A 25,427-nucleotide genomic window follows, 5' to 3' on the forward strand; every position below is an offset into this window, starting at 1 on the left:
CTGAATTATTGATGAAGGACTATCAAAGTTACTAGAAGTACAATAATAATCCAATTTTAAATTTGATCAAGCAATTTGTTTACCTGAGAATATTTTAACAGATTAGATAGTCTTTAGTAGCTTTTGTTTACTTTCCAGATGTTGCCGTTTATTTCGTTTATTTATCTTCGGGGTAAAGACCGATCGGCACGACGGCACCAATTTTAGATAATTAATAAGTTGTGAGCCTTAAAGTAATAGTAGTCATTACCTTGATGAGCCTGAAAGTAGTAATAGTCATTACCTTCATTTGTCTTTGGACATCCGCCAAACCGAAATTTGATATGCATTTTATTAAGCTTAACCGCTAAATAAAAAGCAAAGTGACTGAAATGTCGAACAGTTGTTTCTTATATCCCACTACTAGTAGTTTACTCATTACTCTAGTAGCTCCCACTAGTAGTTTACTCATTACTCTAGTTACTAGTAGCTCCCGGCTACTAGAGTACATCATGTTATTATTAGTGTATTTTTTATTTTACTTCTATACATATTGAATGATAATTTTAAAGTTTTTGTCAATAACAAGAATTGCGCCGGTTAGCGGACGCTAGATTTCCATCAACCGTAGTGATTGCTATGCCTTTCAAAATTTAAAATTAAAATTAACGATCGCGATAGTTTCATGTTGGTCAAAATATTAAATAATGGTTCTTTGTTTACCATTCTTGGGGCGCTACGGAACACAAAATGGAAGGGTTTCCATTGTCAATTAGTCAAATTTAAAAAGTTTAATGACCGGACACCGTAGCCTGCGCCTGTGTGGTGATATGCAGTTAAAAGTCGTGAAATCCGTAGTAGGTAATGCAACTCATAATAACATTTATGGTCCATTTCGTATAACAAATCAAGCACTCACAACAAAACGAGAAGTTAGTACGTTGTTCCGCATCATGATCAATGATCAAGTAAAGAAAAGCGTGAGCTACTTAACACATCCGGGAAATCGCTTGTAATCTAAATCAATTGGCGCCGCGCAATCGAAAGTGTAATTCGATCAATCGTCAAATCGTACAAACGTATGCGGAGGGTAACCATGGCGACTACACCATAACTGCTCTGCGGGCAGAGAATATGCATTAAAATAACGTATGCGGAGGGTTATGCATGTTTTCCTTTGTGACACGATTCATGACTCACGTGACACGAAAAAGCTACCTACCCACTATACCCATTCTCAAATCCTTCCACTTCTATACATCTATTGCCTTTTTAAAGAAAAAGACAGTTGATGTAAAAAATATTTTTATGAAGAATTGAATTATTGTTTGTCAGATATGAATACCTTCTAATTATGTGATTTATTTTTGTTCAAGTTTGTAATAATATTATTTCGTACTTCTAAGATCATGGTATTATTGTTCATTCGAATGTCTGAGCAGAGAGAGCTAGAGTTGTAAGCATTTCATTTCAGAACTTTAGGAACCACCACCTAAAACTGAAAATCCTTCATCATTAGAATATTAACAATTTCAACTCGATAAGTACATATATATATACTGTTATTTAACTAATTATTGTACAACTAAAAGTAGGATGGAAGGAGGTATAGCTATGGTGGTTCTCCCAACATGACCCTTAAGAACCAGTTCGACACGACCATTACCATCGAGCACATCCAAGATGTGCCTTCCAACAGGTTCGTCACCGGCAACCAGCTTTTTAAATCGTAATATAAATTATAAGATTTTTGATTTTAAAGGCTAAAGGTCGGAGCGACTGTTCAAACATGGCCACCATGTACTTTGTCATGTTGTTGGTGGTATTGAATAGCTGATCCTACCACAACAAAGCATTCCGTAAATTTCAACCGTCTTGAATCTTTCAAATGTTTTTGTTACCGCAGTTACCGTATATATTGTTACCGTATTGTTACCCGGGGGGGATCAGGTACTAAGTTCTGTACGTGATGTCGACTAAGTGTAATTTTGAAATTTTGTCAATAGACAACGGTACTAACTGTGTTTTGGTATTTAAAATAAGATACCCACCCGTAAATTGCTTTAAACAGCTCATTAAACATTGGGAAATGGGCAAATTATACCCATTATTTAATAGGGGTTTTGTTTTCAATGTAGTCGAATTAGATAAAAAGTTACAAAAACAGGAAAAATTCAAAAAAACTCAAAAAAACCTCAAAACCCATTCCCAAAATTGAAATTTGAGAGTTTGAGGTAGAATGGGTTTTTTTGGGGTTGGACACCCCCCTTAGTACCATGTACTAACTGTTTTTCTGGGAAATGTACCATGTACTAACTGTGTTTTGGAAGAAAATATGACCCACCCCCCCCCCCCCCCCCAACGTCACGTACGGTACTTAGTGTATAGGTGTATGATCCCCCCTCCCCGTGTTACCGCAGAGTATGTTTCTTGTTTTTAAACCCCCAAATGCTTGAACAAAAACTGCTTGCATCCTCCTAATCGTTCATAGGAAGGACAATCACGACAACATCACGTGTAAAAGTGTATCACGTGTAAAAGTGTATCACGTGTAAAAGTGTATCACGTGTAAAAGTGTATCACGTGTAAAAGTGTATCACGTGTAAAAGTGTATCACGTGTAAAAGTGTATCACGTGTAAAAGTGTATCACGTGTAAAAGTGTATCACGTGTAAAAGTGTATCACGTGTAAAAGTGTATGATAGAATACCTTCTTGTCCCCTCCGGCACGTGTTTTTAACTTGCTTAGCTTGAAAACACCGTGTTCCTGCTACCCATAGGGAGGTTAATAGAGTGTACTGTAGAGAGTTACACAGTCTTTATTCTTTTAATCAAGAAATGTGAACTGAAAATGTATTGAGTATTGATCTACTGAACGTGAAGAAATTGTGGCTTCTTAGTGGCAGAGCGTAGTTACGCAGTCATAATATTATTATATAATGAAATTAATCATATCTTATATCATAATATCTCGTATCAAATCTCATATTATATCTATTTAACTTATTAAAAACCTTTCAGCGGATATTTATTTGCGAAATTGAAGCTGTCAAACGGGAAATTCCGGGGTCAGACAGCTACGTAAGTTATTTATTAACGATGATTTTAGGATAGGACTATTAATAAACCAGATAAAGTAAAATGAACCCCCTCTCCCCCCTCTCTCTCTCTTCCCCTCCCGGCTCCCTACCCCGCAATACATTTATCTAGATACAATTTACGTAACCTTACAGGAAAAAGATTGTAAATCACAAGGTAGACTGGCACGAGACATTTGAACTGCAGTGTTCAATTAGGAGCGATAATGGCCGGTTAACAGACAAGAATCTTACTATTTCAGTCAGAAAGGTTCGATAGCTTTAACTCTTTAAATACCACGTTTAATAATTAGTTATAAGTAGTTGCTATTGTTTACACTGAACAATTTAATTGTAGTGTCTACATTTATATTTCTATACTTGGTAATTGATGCAATATTCATTATTCATGAAGACTGATGAGGAGTTGTGGACACTGAACATACATTCCGCAATTCCACATACATTCCGCAATTAAGTGAGAAGTCTCTTATTATTCCGGGTATTCATGGCAAATGTTCAGCAATTAAATCGTTAAATCATATGCATAATGTATTATGTAAAGGAACTGTAAGAATCATTTCTCGTTTGGCTTAGAATACTCAATACTGTACAGAGTTTTGAGAACTACTTGTCAAGACAACAACTGTCGTGGACAAGACAAACTCTGTGGAGGTTTGTATCACTGTTTCAAACTGTCAGTTATCATTTTTATACATGTCATACCCGGACATTTTCCGATCAATTTTACTATGATCTAAGCATATCACATATCACATATAATCACAAACGAAGTCTTCTTTTCGTTTCATCTGGAACCTAAAAATCAGGATTGTATAAATTAAGAAATTACATCAGTGTACTAAATATCAATGTGCCTTAGATTCATTTGTAGATAGTTGTGGGAAACATTTATATCAATACATATTTATTTGGTGAAATTCTTAGTGAACTTTCGTCTTTCACCCTACTACCTAGTAGAAAATATATTGGCTCTACCCCTGTGAGGACGAAGAACTTAACAGCAAAAAGCAATGATTTCTACCTAGTAACCAGTTATTTAGTTACTGTTGCAACTGGGGTTGTTGGGTGGATGTAGTAACCAGTTATTTAGTTACTGTTGCAACTTGTTGGGTAGTAACCAGTTATTTAGTTACTGTTGCAACTTGTTGGGTAGTAACCAGTTATTTAGTTACTGTTGCAACTTGTTGGGTAGTAACCAGTTATTTAGTTACTGTTGCAACTTGTTGGGTAGTAACCAGTTATTTAGTTACTGTTGCAACTTGTTGAGTAGTAACCAGTTATTTAGTTACTGTTGCAACTTGTTGGGTAGTAACCAGTTATTTAGTTACTGTTGCAACTTGTTGGGTAGTAACCAGTTATTTAGTTACTGTTGCAACTAGTAACCAGTTATTTAGTTACTGTTGCAACTTGTTGGGTAGTAACCAGTTATTTAGTTACTGTTGCAACTTGTTGAGTAGTAACCAGTTATTTAGTTACTGTTGCAACTTGTTGGGTAGTAACCAGTTATTTAGTTGCTGTTGCAACTAGTAACCAGTTATTTAGTTACTGTTGCAACTTGTTGAGTAGTAACCAGTTATTTAGTTACTGTTGCAACTTGTTGGGTAGTAACCAGTTATTTAGTTACTGTTGCAACTTGTTGGGTAGTAACCAGTTATTTAGTTACTGTTGCAACTAGTAACCAGTTATTTAGTTACTGTTGCAACTTGTTGGGTAGTAACCAGTTATTTAGTTACTGTTGCAACTTGTTGAGTAGTAACCAGTTATTTAGTTACTGTTGCAACTTGTTGGGTAGTAACCAGTTATTTAGTTGCTGTTGCAACTTGTTGGGTAGTAACCAGTTATTTAGTTACTGTTGCAACTAGTAACCAGTTATTTAGTTACTGTTGCAACTGGGGTTGTTGGGTGGATGTACCTAGTAACCAGTTATTTAGTTACTGTTGCAACTTGTTGGGTAGTAACCAGTTATTTAGTTACTGTTGCAACTGGGGTTGTTGGGTGGATGTACCTAGTAACCAGTTATTTAGTTACTGTTGCAACTTGTTGGGTAGTAACCAGTTATTTAGTTACTGTTGCAACTTGTTGGGTGGATGTACCTAGTAACCAGTTATTTAGTTACTGTTGCAACTGGGGTTGTTGGGTGGATGTACCTAGTAACCAGTTATTTAGTTACTGTTGCAACTTGTTGGGTAATAACCAGTTATTTAGTTACTGTTGCAACTTGTTGGGTAGTAACCAGTTATTTAGTTACTGTTGCAACTTGTTGGGTAGTAACCAGTTATTTAGTTACTGTTGCAACTTGTTGGGTAGTAACCAGTTATTTAGTTACTGTTGCAACTTGTTGGGTGGATGTACCTAGTAACCAGTTATTTAGTTACTGTTGCAACTTGTTGGGTAGTAACCAGTTATTTAGTTACTGTTGCAACTTGTTGGGTAGTAACCAGTTATTTAGTTACTGTTGCAACTTGTTGGGTAGTAACCAGTTATTTAGTTACTGTTGCAACTTGTTGGGTAGTAACCAGTTATTTAGTTACTGTTGCAACTTGTTGGGTAGTAACCAGTTATTTAGTTACTGTTGCAACTTGTTGGGTGGATGTACCTAGTAACCAGTTATTTAGTTACTGTTGCAACTGGGGTTGTTGGGTGGATGTACCTAGTAACCAGTTATTTAGTTACTGTTGCAACTTGTTGGGTAGTAACCAGTTATTTAGTTACTGTTGCAACTTGTTGGGTAGTAACCAGTTATTTAGTTACTGTTGCAACTTGTTGGGTAGTAACCAGTTATTTAGTTACTGTTGCAACTTGTTGGGTAGTAACCAGTTATTTAGTTACTGTTGCAACTTGTTGGGTAGTAACCAGTTATTTAGTTACTGTTGCAACTTGTTGGGTGGATGTACCTAGTAACCAGTTATTTAGTTACTGTTGCAACTGGGGTTGTTGGATGTACTGTACTCCAACATAAGAACCGTAAATTGCACACAATTTAAAACTGCAAATATTTGCATCACCTAGAGCTGTGATTGTACTGAGCCATTCCTGGCTAGTTGCCAGTACAGTTTAACACGTATAGTGTTAGTTATAATATTCCTGGCTAGTTGCCAGTACAGTTTAACACGTATAGTGTTAGTTATAATATTCCTGGCTAGTTGCCAGTACAGTTTAACACGTATAGTGTTAGTTATAATATTCCTGGCTAGTTGCCAGTACAGTTTAACACGTATAGTGTTAGTTATAATATGTTTTATCCTACGTGTCTGGTAGTGACGTGTTCACTGTTGAAATCCAAACAACTGTGAAAAGTAACTTAATCTGCACAAATAATGTCACACATTTCAGAAATAGTTGAGTATTTCAGAAATAGTTGAGTCACACTAATACACACATTTAATAACTACATTCTGTGGCATTCGTCCACATTCTTCATTATAAATTCGACATTTTAGGAGGGAATTTTCAATTCAGCACATGGTTAATCTGCTGTGTGGCGCATATTTTAACAGGTAGACTGTAGAGTGCTGTTAAAAATATTGCAGTTCTCACCTTGGGAAGTGTTACTTCTTACCCTGCATCTTACATCTTACTCTGCATCTTACATCTTACATCTTACTCTGCATCTTACATCTTACCCTGCATCTTACATCTTACATCTTACCCTGCATCTTACATCTTACATCTTACATCTTACCCTGCATCTTACATCTTACATCTTACCCTGCATCTTTCATCTTACCCTGCATCTTTCATCTTACCCTGCATCTTACTTCTTACCCTGCATCTTACATCTTACCCTGCATCTTACATCTTACATCTTACCCTGCATCTTTCATCTTACCCTGCATCTTTCATCTTACCCTGCATCTTACTTCTTACCCTGCATCTTACATCTTACATCTTACCCTGCATCTTACATCTTACCCTGCATCTTTCATCTTACCCTGCATCTTACTTCTTACCCTGCATCTTACATCTTACTCTGCATCTTACATCTTACATCTTACCCTGCATCTTACATCTTACATCTTACCCTGCATCTTACATCTTACCCTGCATCTTACATCTTACCCTGCATCTTACATCTTACTCTGCATCTTACATCTTACATCTTACGCTGCATCTTACATCTTACCCTGCATCTTACATCTTACCCTGCATCTTACATCTTACCCTGCATCTTACATCTTACCCTGCATCTTACATCTTACCCTGCATCTTACATCTTACATCTTACCCTGCATCTTACATCTTACCCTGCATCTTACATCTTACATCTTACCCTGCATCTTACATCTTACTCTGCATCTTACATCTCACCCTGCATCTTACATCTTACATCTTACCCTGCATCTTACATCTTACCCTGCATCTTACATCTTACATCTTACCCTGCATCTTACATCTTACTCTGCATCTTACATCTTACCCTGCATCTTACATCTTACATCTTACCCTGCATCTTACATCTTACATCTTACCCTGCATCTTACATCTTACATCTTACCCTGCATCTTACTCTGCATCTTACATCTTACATCTTACATCTTACATCTTACATCTTACTCTGCATCTTACATCTTACATCTTACCCTGCATCTTACATCTTACATCTTACCATGCATCTTACATCTTACATCTTACCCTGCATCTTACTCTGCATCTTACATCTTACATCTTACCCTGCATCTTACATCTTACTCTGCATCTTACATCTTACACTGCATCTTACATCTTACTCTGCAACTTACATCTTACTCTGCATCTTACATCTTACATCTTACCCTGCATCTTACATCTTACCCTGCATCTTACATCTTACATCTTACCCTGCATCTTACATCTTACTCTGCATCTTACATCTTACTCTGCATCTTACATCTTACTCTGCATCTTACATCTTACATCTTACCCTGCATCTTACATCTTACTCTGCATCTTACATCTTACATCTTACCCTGCATCTTACATCTTACTCTGCATCTTACATCTTACATCTTACCCTGCATCTTACATCTTACTCTGCATCTTACATCTTACCCTGCATCTTACATCTTACATCTTACCCTGCATCTTACATCTTACCCTGCATCTTACATCTTACTCTGCATCTTACATCTTACATCTTACTCTGCATCTTACATCTTACATCTTACAGTCACAATGTAAGCTCGTAGCTCTGTGTTACAGTCACACTGTAAGCTCGTAGCTCTGTGGTGAACTGCTAGATATTGTGCTACATCAATACTTGCACACTCTAATATTGTATAGGCAGTGTCATACTCATGATCAAGGAGCTATTTCTTTCTCTGGCAGAGTTCGACTCCCACTTCAAAGCTTCTTTAATGAGGTGTAGTTTAAATCTTCTAGACTCAAGTTTTACACAACCAGTAATTTACACATAAATGGAGCTTTGAGTCACAGTTGAAACTGCAAGTTAGTATTGATATTGTATATTGTTAATTGTAGTAATACTCCAGATCGAAGTGTGAAACGATGACCTTTCATCAATGTAATCTAAAGTGAAAGTTCAAAACATAGGATTGTCCAAAAAAACATATTACGATCTCCCAAGTTAACGATTCATCTGCTAGTTCTTCCAGTAAATTTACTTATATTTTATACAGCGATAAGATAAGAAAACCATCATACTCGAACACGCTGGAGAGAGATCCAGAATTTAAATCAGTGCACAACTAGTTCATGAGTTGTAGGACTCCTCTGTAATCTGATAGCCTGTCTCACGTTTATCACGCGTGTGCAGCTTTTTGGAATCCTCCTTGTACTGTGTGCAAATTACGTGCGGTAATTGGTTGTCATTACGTGCGGTAATTGGTTGTCATTACGTGCGGTAATTGGTTGTCATTACATGCGGTAATTGGTTTTCATTACCGCGAATCGGAGGAATTCTATTGAAGTCTGGTGATAGTAGCTTAAATTTCGAGGCACTTTCATGTACTTTTCATGCACAGAGCACATGAATTCATTTTTGTGTCCATCTGCATCACTACTATACTACTACTACTACTAGTAGCATCACTACTACAACTACATACGCAGCATCACTGCAAATATGAATAAAACACGTACAATGCAATTATCGTTATGCTTAAAATTTGTATTTCAGGAAGTAAACGGTGGAAAAGATTCTGAAAAGGTAAGTTAAATAGTTCAGTTTAACTGCTGATGAACAGTTACTGAATATATTCTGCTTTATTGTTTATAAATAAAAGGTCGATCTAAGTTCATTAAAGGTGCAGTGTTGATCTACGCTGAGGGATCAGTCGCATTTTACGTATGTGATATGTCGCCTAGTAAGATGATGGCGCTTGGAAAAGCTTGCGTGTAATTTTTAGACAATAGCTATGTACTATGTGTAAAATGTAAATGGTCTATAATTATAGGATCATATCAGTAAGAGATCGTTCAATCTGGCTGACGTGATATGTGAACAATCTCTTTTTGGATCTGAACCCTGGACATATGTGGCAAGTTAGCTCCCTAACCCAAACCCAAAAAGAGATGGTTCACATAATATAACGTCACATATAACGTCAGCCAGATTGAACGACCTCTCTTATTTAACAAGCTTCAAACCAACACTACACAGTTGGGATATTTCGACATAAACCTAGCGGAGCGAGCCTCCTACAATACTCCTTGTCAAGGCCGGTACATCCTCAAAGTGAACAAAAAGTCTAAAGGTCTCGCTGGAAACTCTATCGTAGTGGTAAGTTGTACCTGCAGGGTGACTGACTAGCGGAGTGTACAACAATAAGTTGTACAACTTATTGTTAATATTTTTCGTACTATTTAAGTTTTCCTCCACGGCATGGGATGTGAGTGAATGAAAGCTTCCAAAGTATGGACATATTATCGTCACTCAAATCCAGTACTATCTATTCATAAATTATAGAGACCTGCATGGCATTTATTGATTGACTAATTAATTGAAAAAATGAGTTACTTAATTAGCTAATCAGGTAATTACTGTTTGCCAGGTAACTAGTTACTTAATTAGCTAATCAGGTAATTACTGTTTGCCAGGTAACTAGTTACTTAATTAGCTAATCAGGTAATTACTGTTTGCCAGGTAACTAGTTACTTAATTAGCTAATCAGGTAATTACTGTTTGCCAGGTAACTAGTTACTTAATTAGCTAATCAGGTAATTACTGTTTGCCAGGTAACTAGTTACTTAATTAGCTAATCAGGTAATTACTGTTTGCCAGGTAACTAGTTACTTAATTAGCTAATCAGGTAATTACTGTTTGCCAGGTAACTAGTTACTTAATTAGCTAATCAGGTAATTACTGTTTGCCAGGTAACTAGTTACTTAATTAGCTAATCAGGTAATTACTGTTTGCCAGGTAACTAGTTACTTAATTAGCTAATCAGGTAATAACTGTTTGCCAGGTAACAACCTCGATGGTACGCGTGATGGGAGATCCCATCTTCAAAACGTGAGTTATTATATTATATTATTACAACACGCTCTGTCTAATTAACCAAGTAACTGTCTAATTACATAATCAATGATTGTAACTATGTGGTGTTGACTGGTGATTACACCCAGGTATCACGCTCCCTCAACTGTTGTAGGTGTATCATTAGTTTGTCAGTTTGGCAATCATTGACATACCTGGTGATGAAAGCAAATTCCACGAATTTCATATTTTGGCACGTTAATAAGATTTAGATGGCATGATTTCCACATGAATATTGCTAATTATGATGTTTGTCTGCATAATATATAGCCGGCCTTAATTAAAACACACTCTGAATAAACCCCCGGTGAGAATGTAAGATATACTGTGCGCAATAGAACGTGCGCCGCCATATAACCGTTATAACCGTTATATGGCACTGTTTTCGTGATGTTAAATCAAAATAAAATACCTGCGGCTAGCTTGGATCTAGAAAGTACAAAGATATTGATTATTATTATACACGTACTATGTGCTGGTACTAAGTCTAGCCACTATCATTGTTTTCATCACAGTAACCTAGTGACTTAGTCATCTGTATTGAAAACAATACTCATCTAAACAATAAGATTTCCATTCTATTTGTCTGATTCAAGAAGTTCATACACTAAGTGATTCCGGGCATAGTTTTGACATATGAAATTCATTTGTATTTACCGTACATTCTTCACATCATAATAGATTGAATCATTATTGAAAGAACATCAATTATTTAGGTTTTAATCATCATAATAAAACCTATGACGTTTACAGGGCTGCAGATAACCAGATAAAGTCGTTAGCACAAGATAATATCGTGGATATCAATCTGGCGGAGGGTGCGGGGGCTTCCTCGGATGGAGATGAAAGTGAGAGTAAGTTAGCTTTATTTAACTTATATATTATATATAACTAATCTGAACTTTACTATCGTGGCAGGCGGTGATTTAGTTTGTTCAATCGTCATGTGCTCACTCGTGTCATGATGTTGTAAGTTTTTGTCTCATGTTTATTATTATATGTAGGATTATTACTATTAGTGGATTCTTATTTACATTTATCAGAACAGTCATTTTTCAAAAGTTTCAAGGCTAATTATTAAATCTGTTATTATGGTACATCCTACATTTAAGTGATGGTAACCACAAAGAATCAATATCCAAAAACTTTATTGCAATTTGAGCAATCTGACTTCATGCTCTAAAATCTAAATGAAACTGGGAGCAAATATATGTTTCTAAAGCTAACTCCCGGAAGTTATTCACGATATATTATTCTTCTTTAACTACGGTCGAACATTTTTAAAGCTTATTACTTATTTAATGTTCAGTTTAGGAGGATTGTGTTGACTAGATTAAAAGTCGGATAAAATTTTATTCCCCTGCTTGTTCCACACAACATTTAATTGCTGTAATTTGAGAAAAACGGCATGTTTTAAGAATTTTATACTGATTCACTTTATCAGATATGGTAGATGAGCGCTGACACTTAAGTAAAAGATTACAAGATTAGGTCGGGTTTTGTTTCAATATTTATGTAACACTAAACACCTGATGAAATTAGACCGCCTTATCATATGAAATACAACAGTAATTGTACCAACGCTACACTCAGCATACAATGCTAGCATTGTACACTATTGTATAGTGTATACTTAATCTGGTTTAATTTAATTACAACAATAAGTGCACCACTCCTTTTTCCTGATCTTAATGAAACAATTAATTAGCATTACAATATGACACTAGTCTGTAGCACGCTGGTGATCTACAATACACACTGTGCACTTACTTTATTGGTTTCAAAGCTTTGAATGCAATTAGTAACTAACAATCTGTTTTCGCTCTTTTGAGTGGGTCGATCATATAATTGATGTTTTGTGCAAAATGAGAGTCTCCACTCAGGTTTTCTAACAAATAGTTGAAAAACTAATTACAACACTACTAAATGTAATAGATTTAAGATTTGTAGTGTTGTAATTAGTTTTTCAACTATTTGCTTGAAAAACTGAGTGGAGACTCTCATTTTGTCCCAAAACATCAATGACAATTAGTTAAGCCTCATAAGTAAATTATCGTTTGTTTCAGTTGCCTCAACAGGGTTTGTTTCAGTTGCCTCAATAGGGTCGAGTAGCAGAGGTCTCACGAAAAGTCCTGCACACAGTCTAGACTGTGTTCCTACCGCAGACTCCCCTCCGGACACGTACGTGGGTTTTCTGTCAAGATAACAAAATATTTATTATATAATATTCTGAATAGATTTGTTTTTGAGATGATCTAATTGTTTGTTGCTAAATATTTTCACCTCACCTTTTAGAGCCGCTCTGGCATGGTAAGTACCTGAAAATTGTGTCAGTTGCTAACCATATGGGCGGTTTATAATCAGATTATTTCATTTCATCATCATGCTATTTGGCAGATTTATCATCCGATATTTCCTTGTTAAGTGACGTTTAATAGATTTGGTTCCTTCTAACAAAAATTCAATAATTGACACGGTATTTTTCAGAAATTAGTTGTTATATAGAACATTTAAACAAGATTTCATATTTGACTGTAAAATAAATCGCTGTAAAATCGAAACTTAAACTGTTAACTAATCTAACTTAGGAAAATAGCATTGTCCCTTTGTCACATATACGGAATTATCAAAAATTTTCATCAGAAATATCACAATAATGTTCCTATCCGGATATTACATAACCTAATATAACTAAGTAATATAATATATATATAATATAATATAACTAAGTAAATACAATTAACAAACACAACTTTCAGGAATGATCCTAACTTCACGACGCAAAGTTTAGACAGACGACATAGAGGGAAGCAGCCCAGCTCGGTTCTTATCAAGAATCTTCGAGCAAAAAGCGCCAGTGGCAGCATTAGTAGTGTTAGGTCAGTTATCAACAGTTCAAATTATAAATGACGTATCGCGGAATTTAGTCAAACTTTTAAAACTTTAAAAGGGTCTACTAAAGATTTCGACGGATTGCGCGAAAAATTAAAGCTAATCAGCTTATCGCAGTAAATGCGCGCGCTTTATATTATTTTAACATAACAGGATAGCTAGCTGGATAGATAGTCAGAGACGAAACGGAATCTCGTTAGCTTTTCGTGTTAAAAGCGATTTCTCAACGGTTATCACCTCTCTAGATGATTCTTAAAACATTTGGACACTATTGCATTTTTGAAAAAAATCCAATAGTGGTGTTTTCGGCCACACCCTTTTTCAGGGTTTCCCGGTAAGTCGAATTTCTGTATTTCAGCCCAGGAGGGTCTTAAAGACTATTCCGATACACCAAAATGTGCCTAATAGCCACATTTATATACAACTTATGAAGCAACATATACCTTAAAATGCTTCGTTTCGGAAATATGGCCGAAAAACGGTTTTTGGCTAGACGCAGTTCATAATTTCCGTGATTTTTGGCATTTCCGCCTAAGAAGGTCGTAGAGACTATTCTGATACACTAAAATGTACACAATGGCCACATTGATATACAACTTATGAAGCAACATATACCCTAAAAGGCTTATTTTCGGAAATGTGGCTGAAAAACGGATTTTTGCTGAGCGAACAATGACAGTATTCACAAATGGGCTATTGGACTGTTAACTAGAAAGGTCTTAAAGACTCATGAGCAACATAGCATTTGTCACAAGATGTAAGATGAATCACTTTGTGTCCAGAAACACCTAAAAAAATTGGAGAATGATCTACTTTATTGGGCATATCTCTTAATGGGCCAGGCCAGCATATTTGTGTCTTACGAAAGGGCAATTTTTCAAAATTACGGTTTCACAAGGTCAAAGGGTCGGCTGCTAACAGCAAATTGTTTGCAATTGCCGACTCATGCACATCATATAGTTACACTGAAAAACGCTCACTTTAGGAGTCATCAGTAAATAAGTTTAACTACTGCATGATTTGTGAAAACTCCAACAATTAATTTTCATTGGCACCAATTTAGCCAAAATGTAATGACAAAAGTTCAACTTTTGATTTATTTATTCCTAATTCCATGAAACCATGAAATACTAAGAATACCGGACCTAAAATAATTCGGCACTGGATCCGGGCCAGACTGTCGATTGACCACTGACCAGTACCCCACTTTATAATTATAATTGACTTCACTGCCTCGACCAATATTGGTCTGTCTAGTCCATCAACCATTGGTCTGTAATCCCTGGATTGAGATCTGTTGGCTGCAGTTTAATTTAGCTCATTTACCATAATAATAATACCGCAGCTGCAGTGGTTTGGTTCGCATAGATTTTCCCATCGTATGAAAATGTGTGTCATTCCCTCGTTTTTTTATCAATTGGTTACTGACTGTCTCTTTTGTTATTACAGCTGCCTCGACATCTTATCTAGGGCGCTAATACATTAGTACTAGAACATTAGAACTGTAATTCTAGAACTTCAGATTAAGATTTCTAGGCCGAATGGCAGGGTTCGAGATTCGACTTTAAAACGCTCAGTTTAGGAGTGATTAGTAGATAACAACTGCATGATATGGGAAAATCCAACTAGTCAAAGATCACGCTGAATCAAAGTGTTCTTCGACTTGAACTTAAGTCTTGTAACCTACTGGAGTTTGGGCAACTAAATCGAATTTTTGATTGATTGATTGGGAACTGGGTTTTACTACCCCAGTTAATGTTTACTAAAAATAGATATTGAACAGCAATTTAAAATTGTAAATATACATATAAAAGTATGTATAAAGGCTGCACCAGCTGACTAAGAGTAATGAAACAGCGATCTCTGAACAAGATTCGCCTAAAACCAGATTAATCCCTTGAAAACTATACAGTTTTGTATAAGTGAAATAAAATGGTTAGATCCTTCGACAAAAACTAAGCACACAGAAGACAAATACTCATAGAGCTAAACTTTTTGATTTGCTCACAACACGAAAAATATTTAGAAACTCATTTTTGCCTCTCAAGGCTACAAATCTTCCCTTCACGAATGAAGAGTTTTTTGTCCTTCTCAATACCAGCTCTTCTTTTTAGCTCTAGGACAAGTTCTTTACGCTGAGCTCTCTCTTCTGCTGTACGATCTGGAGCTAGGAACACCCTCTTAAATCTCTCTGTTCCACACAGTTTACTCGACTTCTTCAGTATTTGTTGCACAATCGAAGAACTGGAAAAGGAAACTTTAACCGGTCTTGCAGCTGACGGTGATTTCTTGCCGATTCTACAAGCCTCAACTCGGGGTTTCTCTCCCAATGATTCCAATACTTCAGCGACTTTTGTATTGATCTCCTCATTGACCTCCTCGCATAGCCCAAAGACCATGATGTTCCTACCCAACTCCTCCTCCAAAGCAATTTGCTTGGCAACTGATTTAATGGATTCTGTAGAAATCGCAGCTGAGTTCTCGATACTACCGGATTTCACCACATCGCTAAAACTTTGTTTAACTGAACTGACTTCTTTCTGAACACCCTCAAAAAACTCAGTCTTGAGATGAATACGACCTGATATTAATTTTAGGATGTCGGGAAATTCATTAAGAATTTAATTCTTTGGTTTTTCAATTGTGCTACGAATCCGAGTTTGATTTGATAACACCGTCCTGTTTGACTCTCAAAGAGAGGAACCAAGGCTTAGGTTCTTCTTTTTGGCTCTGAGATCCAACTTTAAGATCGGACTTCGGAGATCCTCGCGTCGGAAATCATGTAAGTGTAACATCACTACCGGAGATCAGAATTTTTTGCTTGATATTGGACCTATAAATCTAATTATATATTCGAAACAGCACAGGATGTAACCAAGGTTAATTGAGATAAGATATACCAGCTTTCGGGGTTACAAAACCCCATGAAAGGCAGGCAGAGCATGCTGAATCCTCATGCTATCCTCACGTTGTCCATCTAGGTCCAGACTCCAGCCTCTCATTAAAAACCAGCTATTAAGCCCGAGATCCGTAGTGTCCCGTAAGTAAGAGATCGTTCAGATTTTGGTCATTAAGATCCCCTCCCCGCTCTAAAGTCCACTTTACCCAAAGCTGGAAAAATTTCACATGTGTAACCTAAATAGCTAAATCAGTATCTCGAGACCTTCTATTATATATATATATATATAACCCATGCCCCAGAAAAGATCTCGAGGCAGCTCACAGCTGTAATAACAGAAGAACTAACCAGTCACCATTTGATTAAAAACGAGGGAATGACACGCAATATCATACTATGGGAAAATCGGCAACTTGGTCGTTTAGCTCCGGACAGTCTATGCAACGTCTATGCAACGTCCATGCAACAACAAAAGAACCGTCTATGCAACGTCTATGCAACGTCCCTGCACAATGAACACTCTATGCACACTCCCTGCACGGTCAGTCTATGCAACGTCTATGCAACGTCTATGCAACGTCTATGCAACGTCCCTGCACAGTACCATATGAACACCGGCTACTAGCCGGCTACTAGCCGGCTAGTAGCCACTTTTGTAATAACAGCTCCTCAACTTCACATTACCAACCGGCTACTAACCGGCACTTGAAAAGTGGTCACTAGCCGGCTACTAACCGGCTACTAGCCGGCTAGTGACCACAAAGTGGCTACTAACCGGCTACTAAGCGGTCACTAGCCGGCTATTAGCCGAGCTCTAAAGCAGACCTACTAGTAGCCGGTTCCAAACCGGCTACTAGCCGGCACTTAGAAAGCGGTCACTAGCCGGCTACTAACCGGCTACTAACCGGCTAGTAACCACCAAGTGGCTACTAACCGGCTACTAATAGGTCTGCTTTAGAGCCGGCTAGTGACCGGTTAGTAGCCGGTTAGTAGCCACTTGGTGGTTACTAGCCGGTTAGTAGCCGGTTAGTAGCCGGCTAGTGACCGCTTTTCAAGTGCCGGCTAGTAGCCGGTTTAGAACCGGCTACTAATAGGTCTGCTTTAGAGCTCGGCTAATAGCCGGCTAGTGACCGCTTAGTAGCCGGTTAGTAGCCACTTTGTGGTCACTAGCCGGCTAGTAGCCGGTTAGTAGCCGGCTAGTGACCACTTTTCAAGTGCCGGTTAGTAGCCGGTTGTTAATGTGAAGTTGAGGAGCTGTTATTACAAAAGTGGCTACTAGCCGGCTAGTAGCCGGCTAGTAGCCGGTGTTCATATGGTACTGTGCAGGGACGTTGCATAGACGTTGCATAGACGTTGCATAGACTGACCGTGCAGGGAGTGTGCATAGAGTGTTCATTGTGCAGGGACGTTGCATAGACGTTGCATAGACGGTTCTTTTGTTGTTGCACGGACGTTGCATAGACGTTGCATAGACTGTCCGGAGCTAAACGACCAACTTCCCGGAAAATCTATGCGACTGAAAAAAAGAATATGGGGTCATTCTGAAGTGGGAACCAAACCACTGCGGTATTATAGGAAATTAGATAAATTAAACTGCAGCCAACAGATCTCAATCCAGGGATTACAGACCAATATTGGTCGAGGCAGCGAAATCAATCATAATTATAAAGTGGGGTACTGGTCAGCGGTCAAGCAACAGTCTGGCCCGGATCCAGTGCCGATTTATTATGGTACATATATCATGGTTTCATGGCATGAATAAATAAAAAGTTTGTAGTTGAATTTTGGTCTGGCACACATTCTTTTTAAATTGGTGCCAATGAAAATTAATTGTTGGAGTTTTCACAAATCATGCAGTAGTTAATCTTATTTACTGATGACTCCTAAAGTGAGCGTTTTTCAGTAGAACTATATGATGTGCATGGGTCGGCAATTGCAAACAGTTTGCTGTTAGCAGCCGACCCTTTGACCTTAAGAAACCGTAATTTTGAAAAAATTACCCTTTCGTAAGACAAATTATATGCTGCTGGCCTGGCCCATTAAGAGAGATGCCCAATAAAGTAGATCATTCTCCAATTTTTTTAGGTGTTTCTGGACACAAAGTGAGTCATCTTACATCTTGTTACAAATGTTATGTTATGTTGCTCATGAGTCTTTAAGACTTTTCTAGTTAACAGTCCAATAGCCCATTTGTGAATATTGTCATTTTTCCCTCGGCAAAAATCCGTTTTTCAGCCACATTTCGGAAAATAAGCCTTTTAGGGTATATGTTGCTTCATAAGTTGTATATTAATGTGGCCATTGTGTACATTTTAGTGTATCAGAATAGTCTCTACGACCTTCCTAGGCGGAAATGCCAAAAATCACGGAAATTATGAACTGCGTCTAGCCAAAAACCGTTTTTCGGCCATATGTCCGAAACGAAGCATTTTAAGGTATATGTTGCTTCATAAGTTGTATATAAATGTGGCTATTAGGCACATTTTGGTGTATCGGAATAGTCTTTAAGACCTTCCTGGGCTGAAATACAAAAATTCGACTTACCGCGAAACCCTGAAAAAGGGTGTGGCCGAAAACACCCCTATTGCATTTTTTTCAAAAATGCAATAGTGTCCAAATGTTTTAAGAATCATCTAGAGAGGTGATAACCGTTGAGAAATCGATTTTAACACGAAAAGCTAACGAGATAGCCTTTTAGAACGGTTGGGATCCGACTAAGAGCTCGCTAGCTACATTACATTATTTTAGCCGTTGAGGAATTAGACCCCCGGGTAAAGGGCGGCAATACCAGTACCAGCACCGGGAGTTGATGGTACAGTTTCACATGTCGATCATGCGAAGGGCCTGATGTTACTGATCACGCGGACCACTTGGAGGGAATCTATTATTTAAGAGCTATTTTCATATTATATATCTGGTGATCATAAATACGAACATTAGATAATCATAGCAAGGAGCCTATTATAATTGCGTAGGCAGCCTTGTAGCAACCTACTATTTAAGTGTACAAATAGTTTTTGTATAGCCATTTGTACATGATACCTCAAAACGTCTCAACACACAGTTTACTTGTATACTCACACACCCATGTACTGTAGTACAGGGGGGGGGGGGGGGGTACAACAACAGTTAATAAGTACACTATACACATTTTATGGAATAGTGCAGGTTTTACCGTGTAATGATTTAAAACTGGGACAGGGACATTCCTGCTTTATTGTTGGGGGGGGGGGGGGTGTTTGGGTCTGCGTAAATGTTGGACTCATCACTTGGGCAGCTGCAGGATGAACCAGGGCCAGGGTTTCCTTTACGTTGTGGTCCTTCTTTTGTTTTCTCCTCTTTGTCCATGTCTCCCATTTCAACAGGTTCTTGCGCGCCTTCTTGGTTGTTTTTAAAACATCTCCACTTTATGACTGACAGGAAGGTTACAATAAAAATAAATATGGCAACAGAGAGAATTACAACCTGAAAATTAGTTGTTAACCTTGTAATGGCATTGGTTAGCCTAGTCACATGTGGCGAAGTTTCGTTCCTCAACGTCAACATTGTCTCATTGAGTTGTACCTGTGTCAGGGAATGTGTTTCTTCAGTCGGACTGTTACAGGTTGTAAAGGGAATGTTAGTTGCTAGGTTACTGTTAACTGTTACCATGGTAACACTACAGGTTGTAAAGTCTGAGCTGTCATACTCTTCTTCAGAGCATCTCTCACATTGTCCGAATGAGTGAGACATGTTGAAGTAATACCCTTCAGGACAAACACAGGAGTGGGACCCTTTAGTTGAAGTGCTGTTTTCTGTACAGCTAATACAGACAGTGCTATCTGGTTGACTAAAGAAATTTCTGGGGCACTCTGTGCAATCCTCGCCAGACCAAAAGTACCCTCTAGGGCAGCTGCACCGGGAAGAATTACTCCCAGAAGAGCATGAACCACTAGGGCAGGGTTTGCAAGTCTGGCCTGACTGGTAGAATCCTACTTTACACCCTGAGCACGAGATTCTTGTGTAGTAGTACTGATTGTTATTTGCTTGGTGGCAACCTCTACCAAATTGGAATGTACAGCCTTTTGGATTCTCGTTTGAGCATCGAAGCCTGTGAATGTTCGATCGCCTGGAATTTAACTGCCCTGAAAGTTTGAAATATTTTCTCACTGGCCGAACTTCCTTCACCATTTTAAAATTCATGCTTTCACAAATGTACTGTGCTGTTGACATGCTAGGAAATCTTTCCTTGGCTCTATCTCCACAAAAACAAACAGCACCCCAGCTCCGCTCGTTGACATTTAACATTAGAATCCCTGTATGTTTTCTAATGTTCCTGATTGCAAAGTTAACTGCCTGAGGACTGGGTGAGGGGGCCGCTGAGGGGGCCGCTGAGGTATACTCTCGCGCAGAATGTAAGTCTGTTGGTCGTATTGTATACCCACTAGTTCTTGTAACTGGGGTTGAGGTCCATGCAGTAGCAGTATAAAGAAAACTGGAATAGCCTGAAAAAGAGACGTTTAAAGTTTTTCTACGTTGTCAAAATGGTATTGTTATCGCTCCAAATTAAATTGAACATTGGTACATTTGAAATTCACTGAAAAATTAAATTTACAAGCATCTTTAACTTACCGGGATAAAAAATGCAGCTTAACAAGATAATCGTACTTAACATGAAAACCATGGTCACTCAACTGAAGAGAATACATTTATGATCTGATCTTTGAGGCAGCTGGCAGATTGGACTGGCAGGCATTTTCACTGGCCATATCTTGGGATGGTATTCAAATCGTGCATTGTCGTATTTATATCACTTAACTAGATTCACGTGTGTTTACAAATTTGCGCTATGTTGTGCCTGAACAGTGACCATTGCTCACAAAATCAATTTGGTTAATATCTTATCCCATTTTTAATCGACTAAAATTGCTTACTGTTCAAAACTTGTACAAATACCACTGTATATCTGAGATATTTCGAATTATGAATTTTCGCACTCCATACTCGTTGTATAGTACTATAGACTCATCAAAACGTGCTACAAGCAATGTCATAATCCTCCCAAGAAAAACCAACACGTTTCTTTACATAGCTTCCAAATTTTGGAATAACATATATAAACGGATTCTAAATGAGAATGGGGAAATCCTCACTATTTCTGTATCTTTGGTTAAATTACGCTGTAAAACTATCATCCTAGGATCCCAATCCATCAACAATAATAATACCTGGACTTACCACAACTTTCACATCGCCCCTCACTCAGTCACAGACCAAACCAGTTCATCACTCACTCACCAAATTGCCGACCCAATATCTATTGAAGTGGCGAAGATTGTGTATAGTAGACAAATGCAGCAGATACAAATACCAACATTATTACATTCCCAACCGTTTGAACCGTTTTATTAACTAGGAAATTCAATCCTCAACTTAACTTTTACTGTTTTAAACTGATATGATGACATTAACTTAACTTATTTTATTACAACTTCTTCTTAGTGTGGTGACTTGGGGTCCATAAATATAACAATACAAGCTGATAAACCAAAAAGAACAACTGGGGAAGGTAGCCCTGGTGGGTGCGTAAACTTTACGGTCTGCTCTCTCCAAGATCAGCCTGCTTCTCCATTTTACCGTGAAGCCTAATTTCTAGTTTTTTTCAATACAATGCAAGCGCATGTTTACTAATCTTAATCTACTTAAAAACTCAATAGTCCAAGTCACCATACCCGTAGTATTTTCCTTGGTAATAGAATAACTTTAAAGTTTTTCAAATTGTTGCTATAATTGATTTAAATAAAAATCTGTTGTTTTCTTGAAAAAATTTGTTGTTTTCTTGATCTTGAAAACGCAGCCTGTTTAGTTGTTTTAGTCGAAATTTTGAAACATTTTATTTAAATTTAAATTGAAATGAGTCAGATCAGTGCTTGCTCGGTTTAACAAAACGCAGAATAATTCCTTAAATTTATATCGTCAAACTTATATATATATGGTTCAATACACTAATCTTACAATATTGTTTTCAGCTTACAAGAGTCCTTCAAACCAAACCTTGCTGGAGCATCAGAACAGGGGCTAGCAGTCAGAAAACATCAGCCTCAATCGAGACAGGACTCAGGTACATGTATAAATGTAATCATTTAATATTTCGATTCTTCGAAAATCCAAAATTTTAATCACACATTCATAATACCGACATAAACATTATCTAATATATTATTTGACCGTAACAAAAGCATTCTCATAGGTTTAGGCGGGTCAAACGAAGAACACATAGCCACCTAACTCCTCGCTTCCTCCACAAATCTCTGTAACGCGCGGCTCCTCTTTCTGGCTCTGTTGTGACGGGTGACACTACGGAGACCAGCTGTCTGTTGTGATCGGCCGTTTCAGACTTATTTCCACTTCCTGTACTATTAATTTGGCTGGTTCAAATTCATAATTCAAATGATCTGGCTACTGTAATAATGACTCGTCATGCTTTTCGTGATCGGTTGTAATGTGATGTCTCTCAATTTATCCTCGGACTTAAAAACAAGGTGCTTCTCACCGATTCCGGACTATCAGTTACGATATGTCATCCTCTGTTACTGCATTGTATGTGTGGTATGCAATTAGTCTACTGTTTTGATCACAATTCGAAGATATTTACTGAAGATGTTGCAAAAAGCCTCAATATTAAGTCACGTGTTGTACTGGTGTTGGAACCGGATTCGTGTCACTCTCTTGCGTCACTGCGCGGCGCTTGTTACCATGGTTACTCTTGCGTCACTGCGCGGCGCTTGTTACGTCCGCCCCATGAGCGCAAACTCGACGTGATTTCTGCGAGGCACCCAAGGATAACAGCTCAACTTCTTAAATTTTGTGGAAATGTTTATGCTTTATGAGAAATTTATAAAATTGATAGACCAATATATATGATATTGCATGTTACATGCTTTTACTTAAACTTTGTTAACTTTAATTTGAAAAAGATATCAGTGCTGTGTAGTTACGTTTTTTCCCTGTTTTTGTTATTGAGCTGTTAACGAAGAGTAACGAAAGAGTTACCATAGTTACCACTAGTGACCACTAGTTACCACTAGTTACCACTAGTTACCATTAACTGTTCTAACCCTCTCACACTCGGCTTATAAAATGACTTATAAAATATTTCCTATAAATCTCAAATTTAATAAGCTATATAATAACTACTTACTACCCACACATACGTGGGCATTCACTGTGAAACATGTGCAACAGAATTATTGCAGTGCTCGTTTCCGAATACAGCATATAATACCACTAAACTGACAGGATTGTAACCATGCCATTCATCTCTCTTTAATAATGCAGTACTGTTACAAGCGGTCAAAGAAATTAGTCATTAACAATAACATAACTTCCAGAAAATATAGGGTTTTCTAAATTATGATATTACTGAAGCAGTAACCTATATGTTAAAGTTAAACAAGCATTTAATTGATATTAAAGGTACCTTTGTTGTTTATGTGAGATGATTTTTGTAATGTGTGTCCAAATAGAGTAAAATATGGGAAAGCTTGAATAATCGTGTTAGTGAGATGTTTGTCAGTGGCTAAACTAGTTGTTGGGGGGAGGGGGTACACTAAACTAGTTGCTGGGGGGGGGGGGGGGGGTACACTAAACTAGTTGCTGGGGGGGGGGCTACACTTGCTGGGGGGGGGGGGGGGGGGGTACACTAAACTAGTTGCTGGGGGGGGGGGGGGGGGGGGTACACTTGCTGGGGGGGGGGGGGGGGGGTACACTAAACTAGTTGCTGGGGAGGGGGGGGAGGTACACTAAACTAGTTGCTGTGTTGGGGGGGGGGGGCCAAGTGGATATTTGTAGATATTTGGATAATGTCATCCACTTTTTTCGTGAATTATCCATTACAATAATCTACAAATATCTACATTTATCTACAAAAAATGTATATCTCAAATATGTGCCCAGAAATTCTACTGAATTTTTGGAGATAAATGTATAAATTTGTAGAATTTGTAGAATTTTCGTGAATTATCCATTGACAATAATCTACAAATATCTACATTTATCTACAAAAATGTAATCTCAAATATGTGCCCAGAAATTCTACTGAAATTTTGGAGATAAATGTATAAATTTGTAGAATGTCATCCACTTTTTTCGTGGATTATCCACTCTACATTAATCTACAAATATCTACAAATATCCACTTGGCTCCCCCCCTGTGTTTTCTTGATTTAAAACAGCTAACAATTTTCCCAAAATAATAGGATGATAAACGTGCAGATTTCACCTTTATTTTGCACGTTTCTTTTTATTTCCTGCAGAATGGATATTTTAGAGATTAACTAAAGATTTTAAACTTTTCCACGAGATTTCTCAACCAGAACCATATTTCATGGTACCACTGGAAAAGCGGGTAACTACTAAGATTGTCACCGTTTCCTACAAGTATCCAGCTAGGTTATGGTACTTATTGTCCACATTAAAAACACCTGAGTCAATAAAGGTCGTTTATTCATTATTTAACCATGATAACTTTGTACAAGTATAGTATATATATGGTATTTTATTATAAGCACCTTGATGAATGTGTATTATTGATTACTAGTTTTTCAAATCGATCGATCACATGAATATCACATAAATTTGAAATCTTCGTTTGTAAATGATATTTCAACAGCCAATACAAAAGTGCTAGACCATTTTACGAAAATATGACACACTTAAATTATAAGGGGCCATCTACTTAGGACGTTTGCCAAAATCGCAGAATTTCAGACCACCCCCTCCCCCTGTCCGGGTGTGTCCGAAATTTCAAAACCACCCCCTTCCTCCCCCGGACGTCCGGATTTCCAGCTACTTTTAAGGGCTCTTACTAATTCGCTCGCCCAAAAATTATTACGTGACTTTGGTTTTTATTGTTTTGCAGCCGAACAAAACGGTTTTACATAAACCCTAATCCTAACCTTAACCATAAACCCAAAGCTATCCATAACCATAACCACTACCCTAACCCTAACGGTAACCTGAGCCCTAAACAATCAAATTCGTGTTCTACTAGCGTGTCACGTGACCAAAACAGTTTTTTGCCCATAACTTTCCAGGGAAGTTAT

At 37.6% G+C, this 25,427-nt stretch overlaps 1 protein-coding gene across 2 annotated transcripts; it reads left to right on the plus strand.

Moving 5' to 3' along the window:
- Positions 1-1,575: 1,575 nt before the first annotated feature.
- On the plus strand, positions 1,576-23,799 carry LOC134817896 (early estrogen-induced gene 1 protein-like). 2 transcript variants are annotated; one of them, XM_063827264.1, is made up of 11 exons: positions 1,576-1,678; positions 3,000-3,059; positions 3,212-3,326; positions 9,195-9,224; positions 9,678-9,797; positions 10,483-10,529; positions 11,307-11,407; positions 12,620-12,734; positions 13,313-13,432; positions 22,353-22,444; positions 22,574-23,799. In XM_063827264.1, exons 1-11 carry the CDS (start codon positions 1,611-1,613, stop codon positions 22,609-22,611), a joined length of 906 nt encoding a protein of 301 aa, XP_063683334.1. In that variant the 5' UTR covers positions 1,576-1,610; the 3' UTR covers positions 22,612-23,799. The 2 variants fall into 2 exon arrangements, with proteins under 2 accessions (XP_063683334.1, XP_063683335.1); XM_063827265.1 differs by having other exon boundaries at positions 12,644-12,734; positions 22,574-23,493.
- The last annotated feature ends 1,628 nt before the right edge of the window (positions 23,800-25,427 follow it).

The sequence above is a fragment of the Bolinopsis microptera genome, chromosome 7, assembly GCF_026151205.1.
Source record: "Bolinopsis microptera isolate Bmic1 chromosome 7, MBARI_Bmic_1.0, whole genome shotgun sequence".
In the NCBI taxonomy this organism is placed as follows: Eukaryota; Metazoa; Ctenophora; class Tentaculata; order Lobata; family Bolinopsidae; genus Bolinopsis; species Bolinopsis microptera.